The sequence below is a fragment of the Malania oleifera genome, chromosome 9, assembly GCF_029873635.1.
Source record: "Malania oleifera isolate guangnan ecotype guangnan chromosome 9, ASM2987363v1, whole genome shotgun sequence".
Classification (NCBI taxonomy): Eukaryota; Viridiplantae; Streptophyta; class Magnoliopsida; order Santalales; family Ximeniaceae; genus Malania; species Malania oleifera.
In genome coordinates, this window is record NC_080425.1 from 72,702,300 (window position 1) to 72,721,373 (window position 19,074).

The window sequence follows — 19,074 nt, forward strand, 5'->3', positions numbered from 1 at the left end:
ATGATCTATTCGAGAACTTTTATCAAGTTCTTCAATTTTTTATTTCAAAATGCATTTTCTTCTTTTAAAGCAGAGCAAAGACAAACCTCTTTTTTTCTTGCACTTGGAGTGTGTTTCTTCAAGATGTTTATTTCTCCTTTTAATTGCAATTAATTCATTATAAATTTTCCTACAAGTATCTTCTAATTCATCATATGAAGGAGAGTATTCATCATCAGAGTTTACCTTATCTAGCTCGTCCGCCATGAAGCAAAAATTTGCAACTTTTTCTTCGTTTTTTCCCTCGGAAGAGAGTCCGTCAAGTTCAACTCATTCGGTTGCATTCATGGCTTTATATTTCTATTTATCCCCTTGCTAATTTTTGCCTTTGTTTTTTAAAAGGGGACATTCAGCCATCTGATGTCCGAGCTTCTTACAATTGTAGCACTTCATGCTTGAATCTCCCTTATTCTTTTGCTTACCAACCTTCTTAGCAAGAAATTTCTAATTCTCCTAGTAATGAGAGCTATTTCTTCATTATTTTTGCTCTCTTCTTCTTCTATAACTTCCTTCTTGCTTGCGGTCTTTAAGGCCATGTCCGTTGTCTTTTTCAGCTTTTCTACTTCAGCTGCAGCATTCTTCTTCTTGATTTCGTAAGTCATGAGAGACCCAATGAGCTCATCTAGAGTTACCTTAGATAGGTCCTTTGCTTCTTCGATTGTCGTAGACTATGCATGCCACTATCCTAACAAGGAACGAAGAACTTTCTACACGTTGTCTTCCATAGAATATTCCCTACCAAGTGCTTTCAAGTCATTTGTTATATGTGTAAAACATGTAAACATGGAAGTAATTGACTCACCTTCTTCCATTTTGAAAATTTCATTTTCTTTAACTAACATATAAATTTTTTACTTTTTAACTTGAGATGTACCTTCGTATGTTACCTGGAGCTTCTCCCACATTTCCTTTTTCATGTTGCAACCGCAAATATAGTTGTACTCTTCATCATTCACAGCACAATAAAGATAGTTTTTCATTTTGAAATTTAGTTGTGCCAGCTTTGAGTTAGTGTCTGACAGTTTACTGATAGGTATAATCTCACCTTTGTCATCCTCAAATATGTAGTCCCCTTTGGCAATTACATTCCACATCTTCAAGTTGTATGCTTGAATAAAGATTGTTCATTCGGTCCTTCCATGCCAGATAGTAGGATCTTTACGCTCTAGATGTTACTCTGAAGGTTAAGCGACTCGCTCTGATACAACTTGTCAGCCTAGGTGTGCGTCTTGAGGAGGGTGAATAGACTATCTTCGCACTTTTCATAGATTTAAAATTTTCTACAATCACAAAATTATCTTGGCAAGAAGCAAGAGTATTATATTAAAATTTATATGCAAAGCAAATAATAACAAGTAAGCAATATAAATGAGATAGGGTGAGAAGAGCTTAACACGGCGATATTTACGTGGTTCAGCACCAAGCCTATATCCACGCCTTTAGACCAACTCAAGGATTCCCAAATCCACTAAACGATTTCCTTTCAAGCCGAAGAAGCATTTACAACAAGGGTACACAACCCAGTTGCTCACCAAGAAGCACCCTCCAATGGCTCACAAAGAACCTCCCAATATAATGAAACAAGAGATATAGATACAATACAAGGTGCTCCTTCTTGAGCTGATAATACAAATTTAAACCTCACACTACTCGCTCTTTGCAAATGATGTGTAAACAAGAGTAAGGAGCAAGAGAGCTTGAGAACAAAGATGAAATCCTAGAATGAATGCTCAATTAATGTTCTCAACAACCAAGGTGCTTAATCAATATTCAATGAATGGTAAAGGATCATATTTAAGGCCAAGAGGACGAGCAATATACTGGATAGCCATTGGGCCTTAATGGAGAAGAGACAAGGTGAAAACTAGTCATTATTGTGCATTTAATGCTTTCTACCCGAGGCCGATGGTCGACCATACACCTCTAATGGTCGACCGTTCCCTTGCAGTGGTCAACCATACACCATCAATGGTTGACCATTCCCCTGCAGTGATCAACCATTCACCTGATTTGTGAAAAAATTTTAGCTACTGGAATTTACGGTCGACCATTCCCCTATAGTGGTCGACCAGTCATCTGGTCTTTTCACAAAGAAGGCTACTGGAATGTCTGGTCAACCATTCCCCTTTAATGGTCGACCATTCACCTAGTCTTTCACACTAATGAGCCTCTAAATGAGCAAACTAATGCATGGACAAGTGCCAATGAAATGTACACAATCTAATAATGCTAAAAACTTGTCCAAAATGAGTTTTAGGATGTCTTGTTTAGAAAACTAAGTTTGATAGCTCATTTGGCCTCTTATGCAATTAAGTGACCCGATATGCATGTGTAGACTCGGCTTTCATGTTCTAAAATTTTATGAACTAAATGCATATGTGATTACTCATCTCTTGCAAGTTACTTTTGAACACGTCACATGCACAAGAGTTACAACATTAATCCTACTTCTCACACAACCCAAAAATTATACAAACAATATAAGATTTCATATACACTTTGGTTGGTTGTGCTTCTAACGTTCCATTTTTTGAAATTTGGTAATGGTCATTTGCTTATTTTTTCTTCGATATACGTCTAACCCTTGTGCTTGCTTTGGAATTGTCTTCTATATCTGAACAAAACTTGAGGAAAAATATTAGCACTAATGGGTTGTTGTCATCAAAACAAGTTGGAATGAGAACCCTTAGCCAGGGCTAACAATGAAGTACTGGATCAAACACAAAGATTGGACTGAGTTGACATTTGAATAGGAAGATCAAATGGACACTCACTCAGAAGGACCCAAGCACACCAAAGGAAGCTTAGTGTTGCATTGTATGTAATAGGGTGTGTGTTTGAGGTAGTTTATGTTGTAACTCTTGTGTTTTGTTTCTTCCATGATTTTTGAGTTAGAGTTTAGCAATTACACATGCATACTAGGACACATGAGTTTATAGGATTGTACTAAAATTACAAACTCAACTATCATGGTTTTTCAAAGTTAAACTTAAGAGTTTGTCAAATGAATCCTAAACTCAAAATATGTTTTCAAAGGGACAAGTTTTCAAAATCTTGGTTTTATAAAAATTTGCATACTTGGTCCCAATTGTGTTAAAACGAATTATATGTCCAAGAGCTTCAAGAAAGTCAAAGCATATTTGCATAAAGGACATATAAGTATATAAGATATTAAAATGGTTTTTCAAATGTGTTTTAGTAATCAAGATATCTTATATTCAAATGGAAACTCACTTGGACAAGTATTAATCTTCATTAGACTTGATATATTTCATATGCTTTTGTCCAAAAATGTTTTAAGTCATTAAAAGGTTTTTTGACAAAGAAAAACAGAGCAATTGTCGACTAACATAGTGCGTCTTAAGTCCTAAACACCCTTTGGTATTTAAAGCATAACTTTTGTTAGAAATTTCCAAAATGAACGATCTTAGTGTCTATGGAAAGCTAAGAAAAAATACCACAACTTTTTTGTTGATGATTTTTTCTGATTCAGGGCACTAGTCGACCATACCATTCCATTAGCTAAAATACATCTTTCTACCAATGACTAGTCTACCAGTGTAGGGGACTGGTCGACCAGTGGAGCGACTAGTCGACCAGAGGCCTTGAACCCAGCGCTCCAATGGCTAAACTCGAGCCATTCCCTTGAGCACCGACTAGAATATAATGTTGGTCGAGCTGCCGTCGTCTACCAGCACGCGCCTCACTTTGTAGTTAGCCACCAGAAAGGAGACAACGTCGTCGTTGGGTTGTTGTACTCCTTCTTCATTTTCGCTATCAAAGGTGATAGTGTTTTATTGTTTTTGTCTTTTTTTCTTGGTCTCCTTTCCTCGGTTAAGAGTACCTACTTAACATAACTTTTTCGAGCACCTCCGCTGTCTTCGCTACTAGCGGATCCTCCAAAGATCATAGTAATTTCTCCTATGATCTATTCCTCTTTCTCGTCTCTGTTTGGCCTTTTCTGCTCACGAGCTTCCCCTCGACGATCCTCCTTCTTTATAAACCTCGGCAGGTGGCCTTTTTTTTTTTTTATTATCAAGGCTTAAATTTCATTCTTCGGTCGAATACACTCTTCCGTATCGTGCCCATGATCCCCATGGAACTGATAGAACTTTGACATGTTCTATTTATGTAAGGGTGTTCGCATAGGTTCAGGCCACGAGACGTACTCTTTCTTTCTTATGTGCATTAACACATCGGTTCATGGTGTGTTTAGGGGAGTATAAGTGGGGAACTTACTAGGTTTCCCTTTTGCCTAGGGCTAGCATGCATTATGCTGTTCTCCTGCCTCTTCACGGGTCTGGAAGATTTGCCAATCTCCCGGTTACCCTTCCTTTTCAACTCGATATGATTTCCTCAGGTATCCATCATTTCTTTCAGGTTGATATACTTCTATGCTCTGGCCATCAATTCTCCCATATCAACTAGTGGCTTCTTCCCCAATGAGTACAGGAAATTTCCCGGCTAAAGGGTCGTGGTCAGAGCTACCAAAGCCACCCCCATGTCTAAGTTGCGGATCTCCAAGGTCGCGGTGAGGAAACGGTGCATGAAATTTTTTAGTGTCTCCCTTTCTCCTTGAACCATGCTCATCTGATGAGCTGACATTTTGAAAATTCTTCGACTATTGAGGAAATGACCAGTGAACAGCTGCTCTATCTCTGACAAGGAAGGAGCCGATTGATCCAGGTCGTAGGGTTCAATACCAATCCCTAGCACTACCTTTAAAGGTTGCTGCTAATGTCCAGCACATGGTGGCATCAGGTGCGCTCTGCAATTGCATCAACACCTTGAAGTGTCCAAATGATCAACCGGGTCAGTCAAACCCTCATGCCTTTCAAAGGTCGGCATCCTGAATTTGCTGGGCAGTAGGACCTCCATCACTTCTTTGGTGAATGGTGGCTCCAAGGATCTTAGAGAGGCTTCCCCGTAGAAGGGGTTGGTTTGGCCTTCTTTCATCATCTTCTTAATTTGGTCTATCTTCTTAATCCTTTTCTCTAACTCGGTCGATCTTTGCTCGTTGACTCCTACACTGTTCGCGTCTTCCACCTTCTTAGTGAGGTTTGTTTTTTCCTCACACTCCTTTAGTTTCTATGCTTTCTTAAGTGGTCTGGGGCTAACCTATTGTTGGTGGGCGACATGCTCTTCTTGACTTTTTTGCTACAAGAGTAGGTTGAACATATCCTCCATTTTCTTTTAGAAGGGGAGACATTCCTCCCTGGTGACCCCCAAATGTTCTATGGGTGTAGAGTGAATGTATTGGGGTGATTCTTTTCTAGTGGCAGAGCCGAAGCTTGAGCTAGGAGTGGTTGTCATTATTTGAGTGTCGGAGGTCGAGAGCAGAATAAACACCTCTCAGAAGCGTTCCCACAGACGACGCCAACTGTTGCGGGATAAAAATGGCGATGACCTGCTGGACTGCTCTTCGACTTCCAATGACCTGAAAAAGGTGAAAGCAAAACAGGTTTGGAGGTCTCGAGGTGTACTTCGAGGGATCACTCTGATGCCTAAGTAAGGGGAATGCTTCAAAGAGATTGAATGCAATAGTAAAGGTGAGTTAAGAATGAGATGCCTTCGCTTATTTTCGTCCCCTATTTATAATGGCGTGGGTTGACCCTTGAGGTGATTCGTATTTATGATGCGGGGTGCGTGGATCGCTCCCGGGTCATAAAGTGCCAACGTGTATCACTCCAAGCATTTAAGGTGCCAACATGGATCTCTCCCCTCTTTATTGAGTTGGAGATGATTGCTCTCGCCAGAAGGTCTGACTTGAGGAGTGATTGTTAGGTGTTGACTCCCTTTTATTGGTTGATATCTTTTGGGCATATCATACACATTGTAGTTGAACTTGAGGGTTAAAATCATAAGACAATTTTTTGTTTGGTAATGAAAATTGCGTAGAGACTCCATGGATGTAGGCACAATGTCGAACCACGGAAATTTGTGTTCATCTTCTCGCTTTTATTTTCTCTAAATTTTTGTATTTACTAAATATGCAAGCATAATCTTAAGGTGTAATTTTGTAACAAACTCATTATCATATGACAAACTGTCAACCATTATGTGTATAACTACATGGAAAAGCCAATCTATTCTATATTATCTTTACAACCACAATAATATAAAAAAATGCAATAAAAGTAGGCAAATGATTATTTTTAAATTTATATCATATTTTCTTTTTACTAGGAATACTATTTATAATAGGCTAGTTATAGTAAGTATTTAAATAATTTGAAATATTTATGCCCAATTTAACTTACTCTTGCTTCTTGAATTATTTAAAATGAGGTCAATTAATATATTTTATGACTTTTATTGCAGCAAGGTTAACCATATATGAGATCTCCTTTCCTATAAAGGTTATTAAATGGTAGACTACAGTCCATTTAATGCTAGCATTATAAAATATGGCCTTTTATGAGTAGTTTTAGGCCAGCTAAACCTGTCAATGATTCAAATTACAATTTGCAAATTAAGATCTAAAATAAAAAGGGCTTGAGTTTGTTTAATAATGGAAAAGGGTTCAATGCAATTTCATGTTTGCAAATGCAACTAAAAGTTGAAAATATGCACATGAAGCTATGGATTTAGAATTGAGAAAAACTAAACAAAGTTTAATAAACTTGATCATGATAGATTTTGAATGTAAACTTTCTCTTTTTTATTTTTAAATTATCATAACAGACATTTTTCTAAATTAAGTCCAAGTAAAATAGATTGACTTGTTATTGAATGCTAAAATTAGTATTTACATATCTTTTCCCATTTTCGCAACGTGCATATGTGCTTAGTTGATCAAATAATTAAAAAAATCAAACTTACCCACCGACTATCCTTCATAAATGTCATTACACACTTTATTTTTTTAAGAAATTTTAGTTAAGATAATTTAAGACTTATTTTAAAGTCCTTTTGGGGCATGGAGATGAAACTCAAGACCCGATTTAAAATCCCTTTTAATGTCTTTTTTCTTCAATATCTCATCTTTTCTATTTCATTTTGACCACAATTTTCTTCAATCTCATTCTCATAAATGACCTTTCCTTTTTAAGTTTTTCGTTTCTTGCAATTTTCCCTTTTTTGGCAATACTAATTCATGTCTTCACCAAGGTCAAATATGGAAAAAAAAAAATGAACTTTGGTAGGAGAAATCATCAAATATATTCAACCTTGAAATACGGGCATTAATATTAAAATGGTTTAAAATAATTTTTTAAGAAAAATTTTTGTGTGCATGACAGTCATAAAGAAATGAACCGGAAGGGTAATTTTTGTTTAAGCATTTCAAATCAAAGAAACATAGAGAGAAAGAAAAAAAGAAAAAAAAAGAATAAAAAAAAGAGACCTTATTGATGATAAATGCTTATTAACATCTCATAGATCCAAAAAAACTTTGGTAATAATAATTAATCTATATAACATCTTGTAATCATAATTTTTTACTTTCAGAACTTTTATCTACTAATTTCATACCGATATTAAACTACATAAAAGGATATTTTAAAAATGAATCAAATGACTTTAACAAAATTATGAGAAAGGAGTCGAGCAATCAAGTGTGAGCATCGGAAGTTCAAATCCTGGTAAATGCACTTAAAAAACCAACATTTGATGCAGAGGGTCTGCCGTGTCTTGTAATTGGTAACCTGAGATGTGTCCTAGGAGGCGAGTTGGCCGAAAGTCTAACCTTGCTATGAGTAGACTATGTCCGCATCTAGGTTGTTGGCTTTTTGAGTCCGATCTCTATTTTGATGCTAACGAAATACCAGTATCTTATGTGTGTATTTAATAGGTGAAAATGCTTAAATTTCTACACTCATAAGGAAAGGAAAAATGGAAACTAGAATAGACCTTAAAGCTCACATCAACTGGCGTTTCCTACGGAAGACAGAAGAACAAAGATGAAGAAGAAGACTTATGTTTTTAATTTGTAATGCATTTTGTTTTATATTTGGTCTGTAATAATGCATAAGATACGTGATGTGTATGATAAGCTCAACATGACCATAAATTGACGATAAGGAACCAAATGACCGTAGGGCAGCCGACTGATGCCAGATTTTTGGGATATCTCTTAAAGGCCTTAAACTGACCTTAGGACTTATAAATCTACATGAAAAAGTTTCCTATTGACTTAGAATTATTTATCATGTGACTAGAGAAAATCTTATAAAGAGTATAGGACCGAAATGCCCTAATTATCATATTCAGTCGACCAAACTTCAATACGCAGAACCATTCGGTCGACCGAACCTTTCTAGGATCAATGGTTTGACCTTTCGGTCAACCGACCTTAAAATGAGCTGCAACGCTCTGGTCGATTGAACTGACACGTGGGGAGATCTCAATGCCCTAGTTGATCAAACTTTCAGTAGAAAATTGACCTGGTCGATCGAACACCCAAGTTTGATCAACCGAACTCATGTATGGTCGACCAAACCTCGGAGGGTTCAGAATCGCCTTTGATTGGTCGACCATCTTCCCAATTCAAATTCATCCTAGTCGACCGAATTGAGCACCCCGATCAATCGAACCTTAAAAATGGTCGACCGAACCTCTCGGGTTGGTCAATTTTTACCGAGGTTTTTTTTTTTTTTTTTGGTAAAAGAGGGCGGCACCTCCATTTATTTATTCCTTCATTTGTCTTAATTAGATAGTTTTAGCAAAATCATTAAGAAAATTTCTCTCAAATTTTTATATTCATTTTGGTCAAATTCTTTCAATCTTTTTCAAAGTATACTACTCATACTTCCTCTCTCATTTACATATATTTGAAAAATCGTTTTGAAAGAAAGCACTTAAATCTTTGGGCATTTATTTTCTTCACTCAAAACTTATACTCTCACTTGTTCTTTGTTTGTGAAAATTCATTTTTAAGAGTTAGCTTCTTGGATCTCCCATATAGTTTTTTGATAAATATCATTAGAGAAAATTTATATTAGTTATTTTTGAAAGACTTGAGCACATATAACTTATGTTAGGAAAGTCTTATTGTAATCATGCTTGCATTCACACATACTATTTTGCAAGTTCATTTGTAAGCAAACAAAAACTCTAGATTCTCTTGCACTTTATTCAGGAAAAACATATTTGGAGAAAAATTCTATTAGGGTTTAAATCCTTGAGCATCCATTATATATATTTATTTATTTAAGGGTTATTTTTAGTAAGAAAATCACATTTTCGCACTGAGCTTATTTTCACATCATACGTGAGTGTATTTTGAGTTGTATTGTTGTACACATTTGCTTAGCGTTAGAAGCACATTTGATTGTACAAAAATTATTCATATCTATTGTATTCCTGATGTATGGTCGGAAGAGGGAAACTAGCTCTGTGAATAATTCCAGATTGACTTAGACCCGATTAGGAAAGTTAGGTGCATCATCTTAGTAAGGTGTAGTTGTACGTTGAGGTCAGCCCCGTTAATTGATCTGGTTGTAATCGGTGTCGCTCCACCCGTGAAGTGAACAACTTAGTAGAATTCTCTTGCTTGTTAGCTTGAGGCGGGGACGTAGGCAGTATAGGCCGAACCCCGATAACATATTTGATGTCAATTTATTTTCTGCAATTTACTTTCTGCATCTGTATGTTTATGTTTATTATTTGAATATTTGATTGGATTTGTGATTACATAGAAAAACCTTAAGTTTGTATAATACTGTTTGTGGAATCTGATTTAACCTAGGAATAAATTTTAAATATCCAATTCACCCCCCTCTTGGGAATACACCAATTCCAACATGGATTTACATAGGCGCGGTTTAGGGGGGGTCGTCACCCTGAGATTTGGTGCTGCACTGGGGGATCCAAAGAACTCGTTGGTGGTTGGAGTTCCCTTGTCATAAAAAAAAATGTAATATTTAGAAACATAATGGGGGAGAGAAGGATAAAACATGCTTGGTAAAGCTTTCATTTAACTTTTGGGTTATGATTAGTTCACAAAATGTTTATTCTTTAAAATAAAGTGATTATAATATAAGAATGTAATAATTTATATAAAAAAATGTTATCAACATAAAGCGAATGACAAAGCAAAAATTTTTTTAACACGATATCATGATATTAAATAGATAAAAAAAACAAATTGCAAATTTTAAGCAATATCTATTTCTTTCTTGTTTCATATTAGAGGGATAATAAGGAGTAAGCATTACCATGAAAGAATGTTTATACTTAAAGTTTTAAGAAAAATTATTGGATGAACCAAATGTTACCCTAAAGTTATTTAAAAACAAAAGAATTGTGTTAAAAGGTATAGAAAACTCTTGTTATCAATTAAATATAATTGGTCATTTGGTATCATTGTCAAAAATTATGAAACAAAAACTGCAAATGAAAGCTAAAAATTAGAAACAAAAATTAAAAATGATAAACTAGCATTTTATTTTATTATTATTTTAAAAACTAAATCAAATAAAAAACTTGATTGAAAAAATGATCGCTTTTTTGTCCTCAAATAAAATGACAGTTAAAAATGTGCTTATTAAAATAATAAAATAATAAAATAATAGAAATTAAATAATATTATGACAAATTAAAAATTGAAAAAATTATTTTACTTAATTATTATATCTCGATGTTCACTTTACAAAAAACAATCTTATTGTACATGACAATAGAAAATAATAAAAAATTAAAATATATTTTATTATTTTTAAATTTTATGGACATTTTTATTTTAAAATATATGACACTTTTATTTTTATTAATTAAAGAGTATTTATAAAATTAATCATTTAATGCAAAATTAATTTTATATATTAAAGTATTCTAGTAAACAGGTTGTCAGAATAAATAAAATCATAAAATTTAATTTTTATGTAAACAGTTGAAATCAACAATATAAATAGAAAATTGGCAATATAAATAAACACAATTTTGTAATACGGTTTTTTTATGTATATAAACAAAAACAAAAAAAAAAAAACATAATTAATACCAAACAGACCCTAAAGAAACCAATTAAAATTAACAAATATTGAGCTTGGGAGAAAGGGGGGATATATATTTTTCTTCCTTTTCGAGTTTTCCAAGGATTGGTTTGAAATTTGAAAAAAAGATTGCAACCACTTTTTCACGAGAAAGAAATATATAATAAATCAATCATTTTTAATAGTGTTTGTTATTTAATAGTATTTGTTATGTAGAGAAAATAAAATAATTTTCCTTTTTTTATATAAAAAAAATATTTGATTTTAATAGAATTTAAGAGACCCCTTTTACAAGGTTTGAATTTCAATACCAAGGTTAAGATCAAACTATTAAAATGTTTTCCTTATAAAACATTCGAGAAAAGCAAAAAATCAAAACACTAATGTTCAAACATAAATTAGTGTAAATTACTCATGATTTTTAGTTTCAAAATGTTTTATTTTCACATTTATAAAAATTGCCAAGCCCCTCCAACTTTATTGCGTAGCTTAAATCATGGTAAAGTTAATTCTTTAAGTTTGCCAAATTACTAAAAGGAGTACTAACTCTTAATTTATATATCATTTTGTTTGTCAAATTATTATTATTATTATTATTATTATTTGACTTGATTTTTTTATAAGTCATGTGCTCTACATTTTAGAAAATCATATAATTTTTAAATTTGCATCATTATTAAATGCTAATTGCGGGATTTATCAAAGTGATGTTTTTTTGCACAAGCTTGGGAAAAATAAATTATATTTTTGAAAAAAATAAAATAAAAGCAGAAGATATTGCTTTACAAAAATGACTAGTTTACAAGTTCAAACATTTTATAGGTGCAGACAACTCTCGATCATCTCGAGAAGCCAAGATAAACCGGTTATAGTATCATAAATTTTGAAAAATAATATTTTTTTTCTTTGACATTTCATGTAAGCTTTAAAAATTAAATTGTTCTTTTGGTATAATAGATTAACTCTTGTAATTAATCAATTATGCGCCTTCACATTAAATTAAAAAAATTTATTTAATCATACATTTATAAATTTAAACAATCAACTCATAATGATAAAAAAGACATATCTATCTATTAAAAATTTAAAAGATTATATGTAAAAGTTTCTCTTAAAAAAACGAAAAAAAAAACCTCGAATGCAACTATGCGCCAACAAGATTTATATAGCACTAATACATATATATATATATATATATATATATATAATCTTTTTACTTGCAAAATGAAAATTAAGGGATAAAGATGCAAATTAAGAGATAAAATTTCAATTAATAGACTATAAGATAAATGTAAAGTGGTAATATTATTTTTTAGAGTATTAATAGTGTCTCGGTTTCAATCATAAATTCAAATTTTAATTCAAATTGCAATTGACACCTATAATTTGGTATAACTATATTGTTTTGCTTTAAATGTTACAAGTCACTCATTATATCATTACTTTATACCATTATACATTTTGCAAAATTTATGGTTTAAAAGCCCTATATTCTTTGTCAATTGTAGAAAATAATTTTTAAAAATTTATTAAAATTATAAAAGTAGTTTACTTTTATTAAAAATTTAGGTTGAAAAATTAAAAAACAAAAAATATATTTAATAATTTTTATAAAATCATTAAATTTGCAGGTAAAAGAAAATATATTTGTTTAGATTTGACAAAAAACTTGAACTTTTATTTTTTATGAAGTTTAAAAATGTATGTAGATCTTTGACAATTATACCCCTCCATTAAAGTATTGTTAAGTCAAAGAGGGAATGTAATTGTCCTAAAAAGTAATTACAGGGCCTTGGGAAATGTTCATCTTTTATTTTTATCAAACTTTATTTTGTGACAATTTTAAATTTTTTTAAAAAAATTACAAAAAAGTGAGATAATGGTTCAATTTTACAACATTTATATGAAAAGTAAAAATAATAAAAAAATTACTATTATTTGTTTGAGTAAATAGTTTTATTTTTATTATAATTTTAAATATTTTTTAATTTCTTACTTTGCTTTGAGAAGCACAATATTTGGATTATAAATTTAATTTTAAGCAACTTTAGATAAAATATAATATAAAATTATATTTAGTTGCTTTCAAATTCACATATTAAAATTCAAACTCCAAATTTATGCTTCTAAATTCTAACTTTTATAATTTTTAAAAATAAAAAAATAAATTATTTTTGTATTTTTTTAAAAAATATAAAATATATATATATATATTTCAATTTTCATAACTACGCCAAACCTTATATTTTTTTAGGTTTAAATATAGATCTTGAAAAAGCTAAAAAAATAAGTTAGAATTTTTTAGTAATTTCTTAATAAAGAAAAAAATATAAAATAGAAACTATTTTACACAAAATAAAAGGTTCTGAGAATTGTATTTGAGAGCATGAATTTCATGACTTGGATTTAAAATTTGTGTGAATTTAGAATAAATTCAATACAATTTTGAACACCGTCTTATTTAAATTCACACAAATTTAAATTTAAAATAAAAATTCAATACTCTTAAATGTATAATAATTTAATATAATTTTATATTATATTTTGTCTAAGTTCATACAAATTCACATCAACCCCTTTATCAAATACTCATTAAAGCTTTTTGTTTAAAAAAATTTTAAAAATGGAATATCTTAATTATTTATTACAAATAATAAAAATATAAATTATTTCCCACATTTACTTTTTAAAAATTTTATCTCACTTTGCCTTTGGGGGTTAAAAAGAGAGAGAGAGAAAACGAAGGAAGGGATGGTGACATCCGCTACGGCGGGGGCTACAGATTAGGGTAATAGCGGCCGTCCGATGTGTGGAAATCGCCTGTTGGACCCGTGTCTCCTGTGACACTCGTCGGCGATCGAAGGTAAACAGTAGTCGTCCAAGGCGGGACCCGCTTCCCCGACCAATCAGTCTCGCGCCACGTAACCCCTTCTGATGCCCCATATAAATATTCCCCTGCGCTGCTCATATTCTGGAGAGTGTGCAACCTGGCGATGCATGCTCTCTTATCCTCTCCTCTCTGAAATCATCATCGTCTTCTTCTATTCTTCTTCTTCTTCTTCTTCTTCTTCTGTGTCGGTGCCGCTTTCGCTTCTTCTTCGCTCTGGGTCTGCTCTATTCCCATTGATTTTCATTGTTATTTTTCTAGGGTATGTGTTTAATCAGATGACGAAGCTTCACTTGTGATCTGACGAGATCTGGGTCTCCGAAATCTAGTTGTTCCAGGGGATATTCTTCGGCAATGCAGAGCCTGAGCGGTTGATTTTGCCTCTGTGTATGATTCCTTTCTATTTTTTTGTTGTTTTTATGCTCTGCATTGCAGATTTGTGAGATTCCCACCAAAAATTAAAAAAATAGGGGAAAATAAGAAAAGGAGGCCGACAATGAAAGCGACGCAGAAGGACGGAGCCGAGAAAGTGATCTGGGATCAGATGAGAAGTCCTTCCGGCGGCGCTACCATCACCGTTGCCGGAGCACAGGGCCGAGCCCTCCCCAAGCTCCTCGTCTGGCTCATCCTCTTCGTCTCCGTCACCTACGTTGTCTACACGCTTAAGCTCGTTTCCACCTCACGAGCCGCCTGCGACGACGACCCCTTTTCCACTACCCGCCGTCTCGCCTCCTCCGGCTCCGCAATACCCGCCAACATCACCGCCCTCGCCGTCGCGGCGTCTGATCAAAATCAGACGGCCCCGGTTCTCGGGCGTGACAAGCCCTACCGGAAGACGGAGATTGGGGATATCGTGTTCGGCATTGCCGCGTCGGCGAAGTTGTGGGCCCAGAGGAAGAACTACATCAAGCTGTGGTACAAGCCCAAGGAAATGAGGGGAATCGTGTGGTTGGACAACCAGGTGAAGTCCGGCGGAGACGAGGGGCTTCCGCCTGTGAAGATCTCCGGCGACACGTCGCGGTTCTCGTACAAGAACCGGCAGGGACACCGGTCGGCGATTCGGATCTCGCGGATCGTGTCGGAGACGCTGCGGATGGGGATTAACAAGGACGTGCGGTGGTTCGTGATGGGCGACGACGACACAGTCTTCGTCACCGAGAATCTGGTAAGGATCTTGTCCAAATACGACCACAACCAGTACTACTACATCGGAAGCCTGTCGGAGAGTCACTTGCAGAACATATACTTCTCTTACGCGATGGCCTACGGCGGCGGAGGGTTCGCCATTAGCTACCCTTTGGCCATAGCTCTGGAGAAGATTCAGGATCGGTGTATCCAGAGATACCCCGGCCTGTACGGCTCCGACGATCGAATGCAAGCTTGTATGGCCGAACTCGGTGTACCACTCACCAAGGAACTCGGATTCCACCAGGTCCGTGACCGAGACGACTCCTTCTCGATTTTTTAATTTTGCTCTCCCACTGTTTCAATTGTTTTTGTCGTTTCCTTCCTCGCATTTATTTCCACATTGTTTGTTTTCTGAATCGATGATTTCTTATTTCTGTTTTCTATTTAGGGTGTTTCTTTGGCAATTTTGCAATCTGTGGGGGGTGGGTTTTGTGTCGGTGGTGTTTGCCTGCCAGTTGGGGGTGGATTTTTCTGGGTAGAAGAGAAAACGAGTATTTGTTTTTGTTTTTATTGCCTTGTTTATTTCATTTAATTGCTGGGGTTTGGATTACTTTGATGTTAGAAGGGAAGAAAAGGGTACTGCTGAAATGTGTTACTTATTGACCAGAACCCAAACCATTGTGGTAATTATTGAGATATATGCATTGAGGTTTATTTTGAGGGGACATGGCTTAGGTGGGAGTGAATTATTTTTGTAGCTAAGGTGTATCAACTTCAAGATCTGGCGCACAATGCTCAACGCTTAGTTTCTGAAAGTTCATGTTAGGTGCTGGAGTTGGGACCCATGTGTGTAATGACCTCTCTATTATCAGGTGGAGGAGTGGTTCTGGCTCTGGACACATGAGAAATTAGAAGGTTGCACCCCCCCAGCCTTTTGGTGGGCGGTGGAAAACGCGCTGCTTGAATTGAAACCTTGAGGTGGTTAATTTACGGGACCTAGTGACCAGTGAGACACACTGATGCAAGTCAACTGTTGACGCAGTTGGTACCGACTCTGCCTTCCCTTGGTACCCAATATTTTACTCCAGGATTTTTGTCACGCATCCAATGCCTATGCCAATTATTGGGGACCCCATCTCCAGCCCTACCCTAGTTTTATTTTTAGCTGTAGATGCACAGAAGCCAGCCCACAAGGTTTGATATTTTTGTATTTTGAACTTTTTCCTTGGAAGCGTGTTTTTTTTTTTTTGTCATGGTCTAATCAGGAAGGAAACTAACAGCCTTGTTCAAAGCTAAGAAAATTCAAATTGTTATGGACTGGTACATTTAATGGGGACGGGTCTCTTCTGTTTCATCTGAAGAGAGTTCTTGAATTTCTCTCCCAGCATGGTTGTGCGATGTGAATGCTTTATAATGGAGTTTTTATTGTATAGGTCTAGGAAATGTGCCCCTTATTTTCCCTTGATATTTTTACTTTGCTTAAAGTTGTTGAACAAAAATAAGTATAGGTTCGGTTGCTAGTAGCTTCAAATCCAAACCTCTTATTTTGACATTTGTGTGAAAATATATGATTAGTTTTATTCTATAATTTAGTGTTATGCTAAGTGTGCTTTCTAATCTCTGTTTTTTTTTTTTTTTAACTGGTGTTTTGATCGTCATCATTAGGATTAATCCAATACTTGTTTAGAATTCTATTGGTTGATAATATTATCATGCTTTGAGAATTTAGGAACTAGAGTTGTCATTAAGTTCTTCATTTTGTAATCTAATTTAAGATTTTAGTCAGATTTTTTTTTGCTAATTTATTATTTGATATGAAGCCGTTCTGTTCTGGTCATTTTAAGAATGCATGTACAAAGGTGTATTTGTCTTCCACTGTTTTGTTTATTAATATTTTGATCAGTTTCGTATGAGGTCCGCAAAAGGAAATCAATAGTTAGTTAATCAGGGCAATACACAAGATTTTTCAAACTCACTGTTATATGGAGGTTGATTTTCAAGATCTTCCCCCAGATCCTGGACAATAACAAAATTCTGCTTTCATTATGTTGCAATATTAGTGAGCATTTGTTGAATTATCTATCTTATACAAGTAGTTATTGATATGCTTACCAGTTTTTATAGGATGACAGGTTATTACATGAATAAATTATTAAACGACTCCACAGAAATTTTTTTATTTTTAAATGCTGTCTGCAGCTATAAATGCATAAATTAACATCCCAATAATTTAACCTTAATTTAAGGTTGCTTTTAACGAAATTAAGAGTTAGGTTTAGAAATTTTGGCCACTCAGAATCCCATGAGTTGTAATTCCCAAGAATCTTTTTTACTGTTTTTTCTTTGACAAATGTTGATTGGAGATTATTTTAACAGTCTTTCCCTCTCCCTCTCCCTCTCTCTTATCAGTATGATGTTTATGGGAACCTATTCGGGCTACTTGCAGCGCACCCGGTCACGCCCTTAGTGTCCCTACACCACCTTGATGTCGTTGAGCCCATTTTCCCCAATGTGACTCGTGTTCAAGCCCTCCAGAGGCTCAACATTCCAATGAAGCTCGACTCTGCAGGTCTCATGCAACAGTCCATCTGCTATGACAAGGAAAGGAGCTGGACTGTTTCGGTTTCCTGGGGCTTTGCAGTTCAAATTTTTCGGGGAGTGTTTTCGCCACGGGAGGTCGAAATGCCGTCAAGAACATTCTTGAACTGGTATAGGAGAGCAGATTACACAGCATACGCCTTCAATACTCGCCCAGTCACCCGAAACCCCTGCCAAAAGCCCTTTATATTTTACTTGTCAAAAGCAACGTTACACTCTTCAACAAATCGAACCATAAGCGAGTATGTAAGACATAGAGTCCCTCATCCAGCTTGCCGGTGGAGGATGGCAGATCCTGCTGATATTGATGCAGTGGTGGTCTACAAGAAACCAGACCCCCATCTCTGGGAAAGGGTAAGCGCCGCTCCTCGATTCTTTTGTTTTAGAACTTCGATTTTGCGTGTGTACACGTTTTGTTAAGATGTGATTGTGGGTTACATTGGCAGGCTCCGAGGAGAAACTGTTGCAGGGTTTCAGAGTCGGAGAAGAAAGGAAGCATGGTGGTGGATGTGGGACAATGTAGGGAAGGAGAGATCAGCGAAGTGTAAGTTCTTTTTTTAACGGGAAGGGTGGCCGGGAGTTTCATCTCTGTGTGGTCCCTTTTTTTTTTTTTTGGGTTTATGTTAAATTTTGAATTCTAAGCTTATTTCTTTTATTTACAACTTCACGTTTCAAGCTTCTTATCCCTCCCCACAAGAGCGCAGAGTGACAGACAGAACAATGTGTGCTGGTGAGAGAGACCCGGGGGGGGGGGGGGGGGGGAATGAGGGAAAATTTGTTGATGTAAAAAGCTGTAGTTTTATGGGGAATTAAATTATACATTCATGATCATGACCTGGCAGAGAGTTAGCTTTGTTGGGTTTTTCAATTGTATACTGTAGTGTGTTTTTCTTTTTATTCTTAAAATATTTTATGTAGAAGGCATTGAGGGGCCTACCTAGGATTCTGCTGTCGCGAATAGACTATTTTTTTTTTTGATTAATATGAGGTGGGAGCGTGGGTGAAGGGAATAGAATATGGGATTTAATCTAATTGTGTGTTGAGATGATTATAGGTCGCTTTTGAATATGAAATTGGTCACATGTGTGGCCCTCTCCCCCATTTAGGGGTCTTATTCTAGTTGACAAAGAAGGATATTATACATTTATTTGGCTTTTAGGTTTTTAAGAACTTTTAGATTTTTATTTTTATTTTTGGAAAAAAATGTTAAATTTTATTTGAGGTTTGAAAATTTTATTGTTAATTTTAGGACGATGTTTAGTGTTTTGGAAAGTAAATGTTTAGGGTTTGTAGGATTTTCAAAATTTAAAGGAAGTGGGATTTTTATATTTTATAGAGGAGCTTAATATGTTTTTTAACAAATTATGAGAAGGATTTAAAAAATTATGAAATTTAAAGAATGATTAAGGCTTCTTTTGAAACTCTGAAAATGCTACCAAAAGAAAAGGAAAATATTAAAAAATTTATTCTGGATATACATTTATTTGG

The 19,074-nt window shown here is 34.9% G+C and overlaps 1 protein-coding gene across 1 annotated transcript; it reads left to right on the forward strand.

The window, feature by feature from the left end:
- Positions 1-13,619: 13,619 nt before the first annotated feature.
- On the forward strand, positions 13,620-18,459 carry LOC131164161 (uncharacterized). Its single transcript, XM_058121154.1, has 3 exons — positions 13,620-15,292; positions 17,398-17,940; positions 18,033-18,459. Exons 1-3 carry the CDS (start codon positions 14,357-14,359, stop codon positions 18,132-18,134), a joined length of 1,581 nt encoding a protein of 526 aa, XP_057977137.1. The 5' UTR covers positions 13,620-14,356; the 3' UTR covers positions 18,135-18,459.
- The last annotated feature ends 615 nt before the right edge of the window (positions 18,460-19,074 follow it).

Coding starts and splice junctions, on each gene's coding strand:
- LOC131164161 (XM_058121154.1), top strand. CDS start 14,357: ATGAAAGCGACGCAGAAGGACGGAGCCGAGAAAGTGATCTGGGATCAG. Junction 15,293..17,397: donor AGGAACTCGGATTCCACCAG/GTCCGTGACCGA, acceptor CTCTCTTATCAG/TATGATGTTTATGGGAACCT. Junction 17,941..18,032: donor ACCCCCATCTCTGGGAAAGG/GTAAGCGCCGCT, acceptor TTACATTGGCAG/GCTCCGAGGAGAAACTGTTG.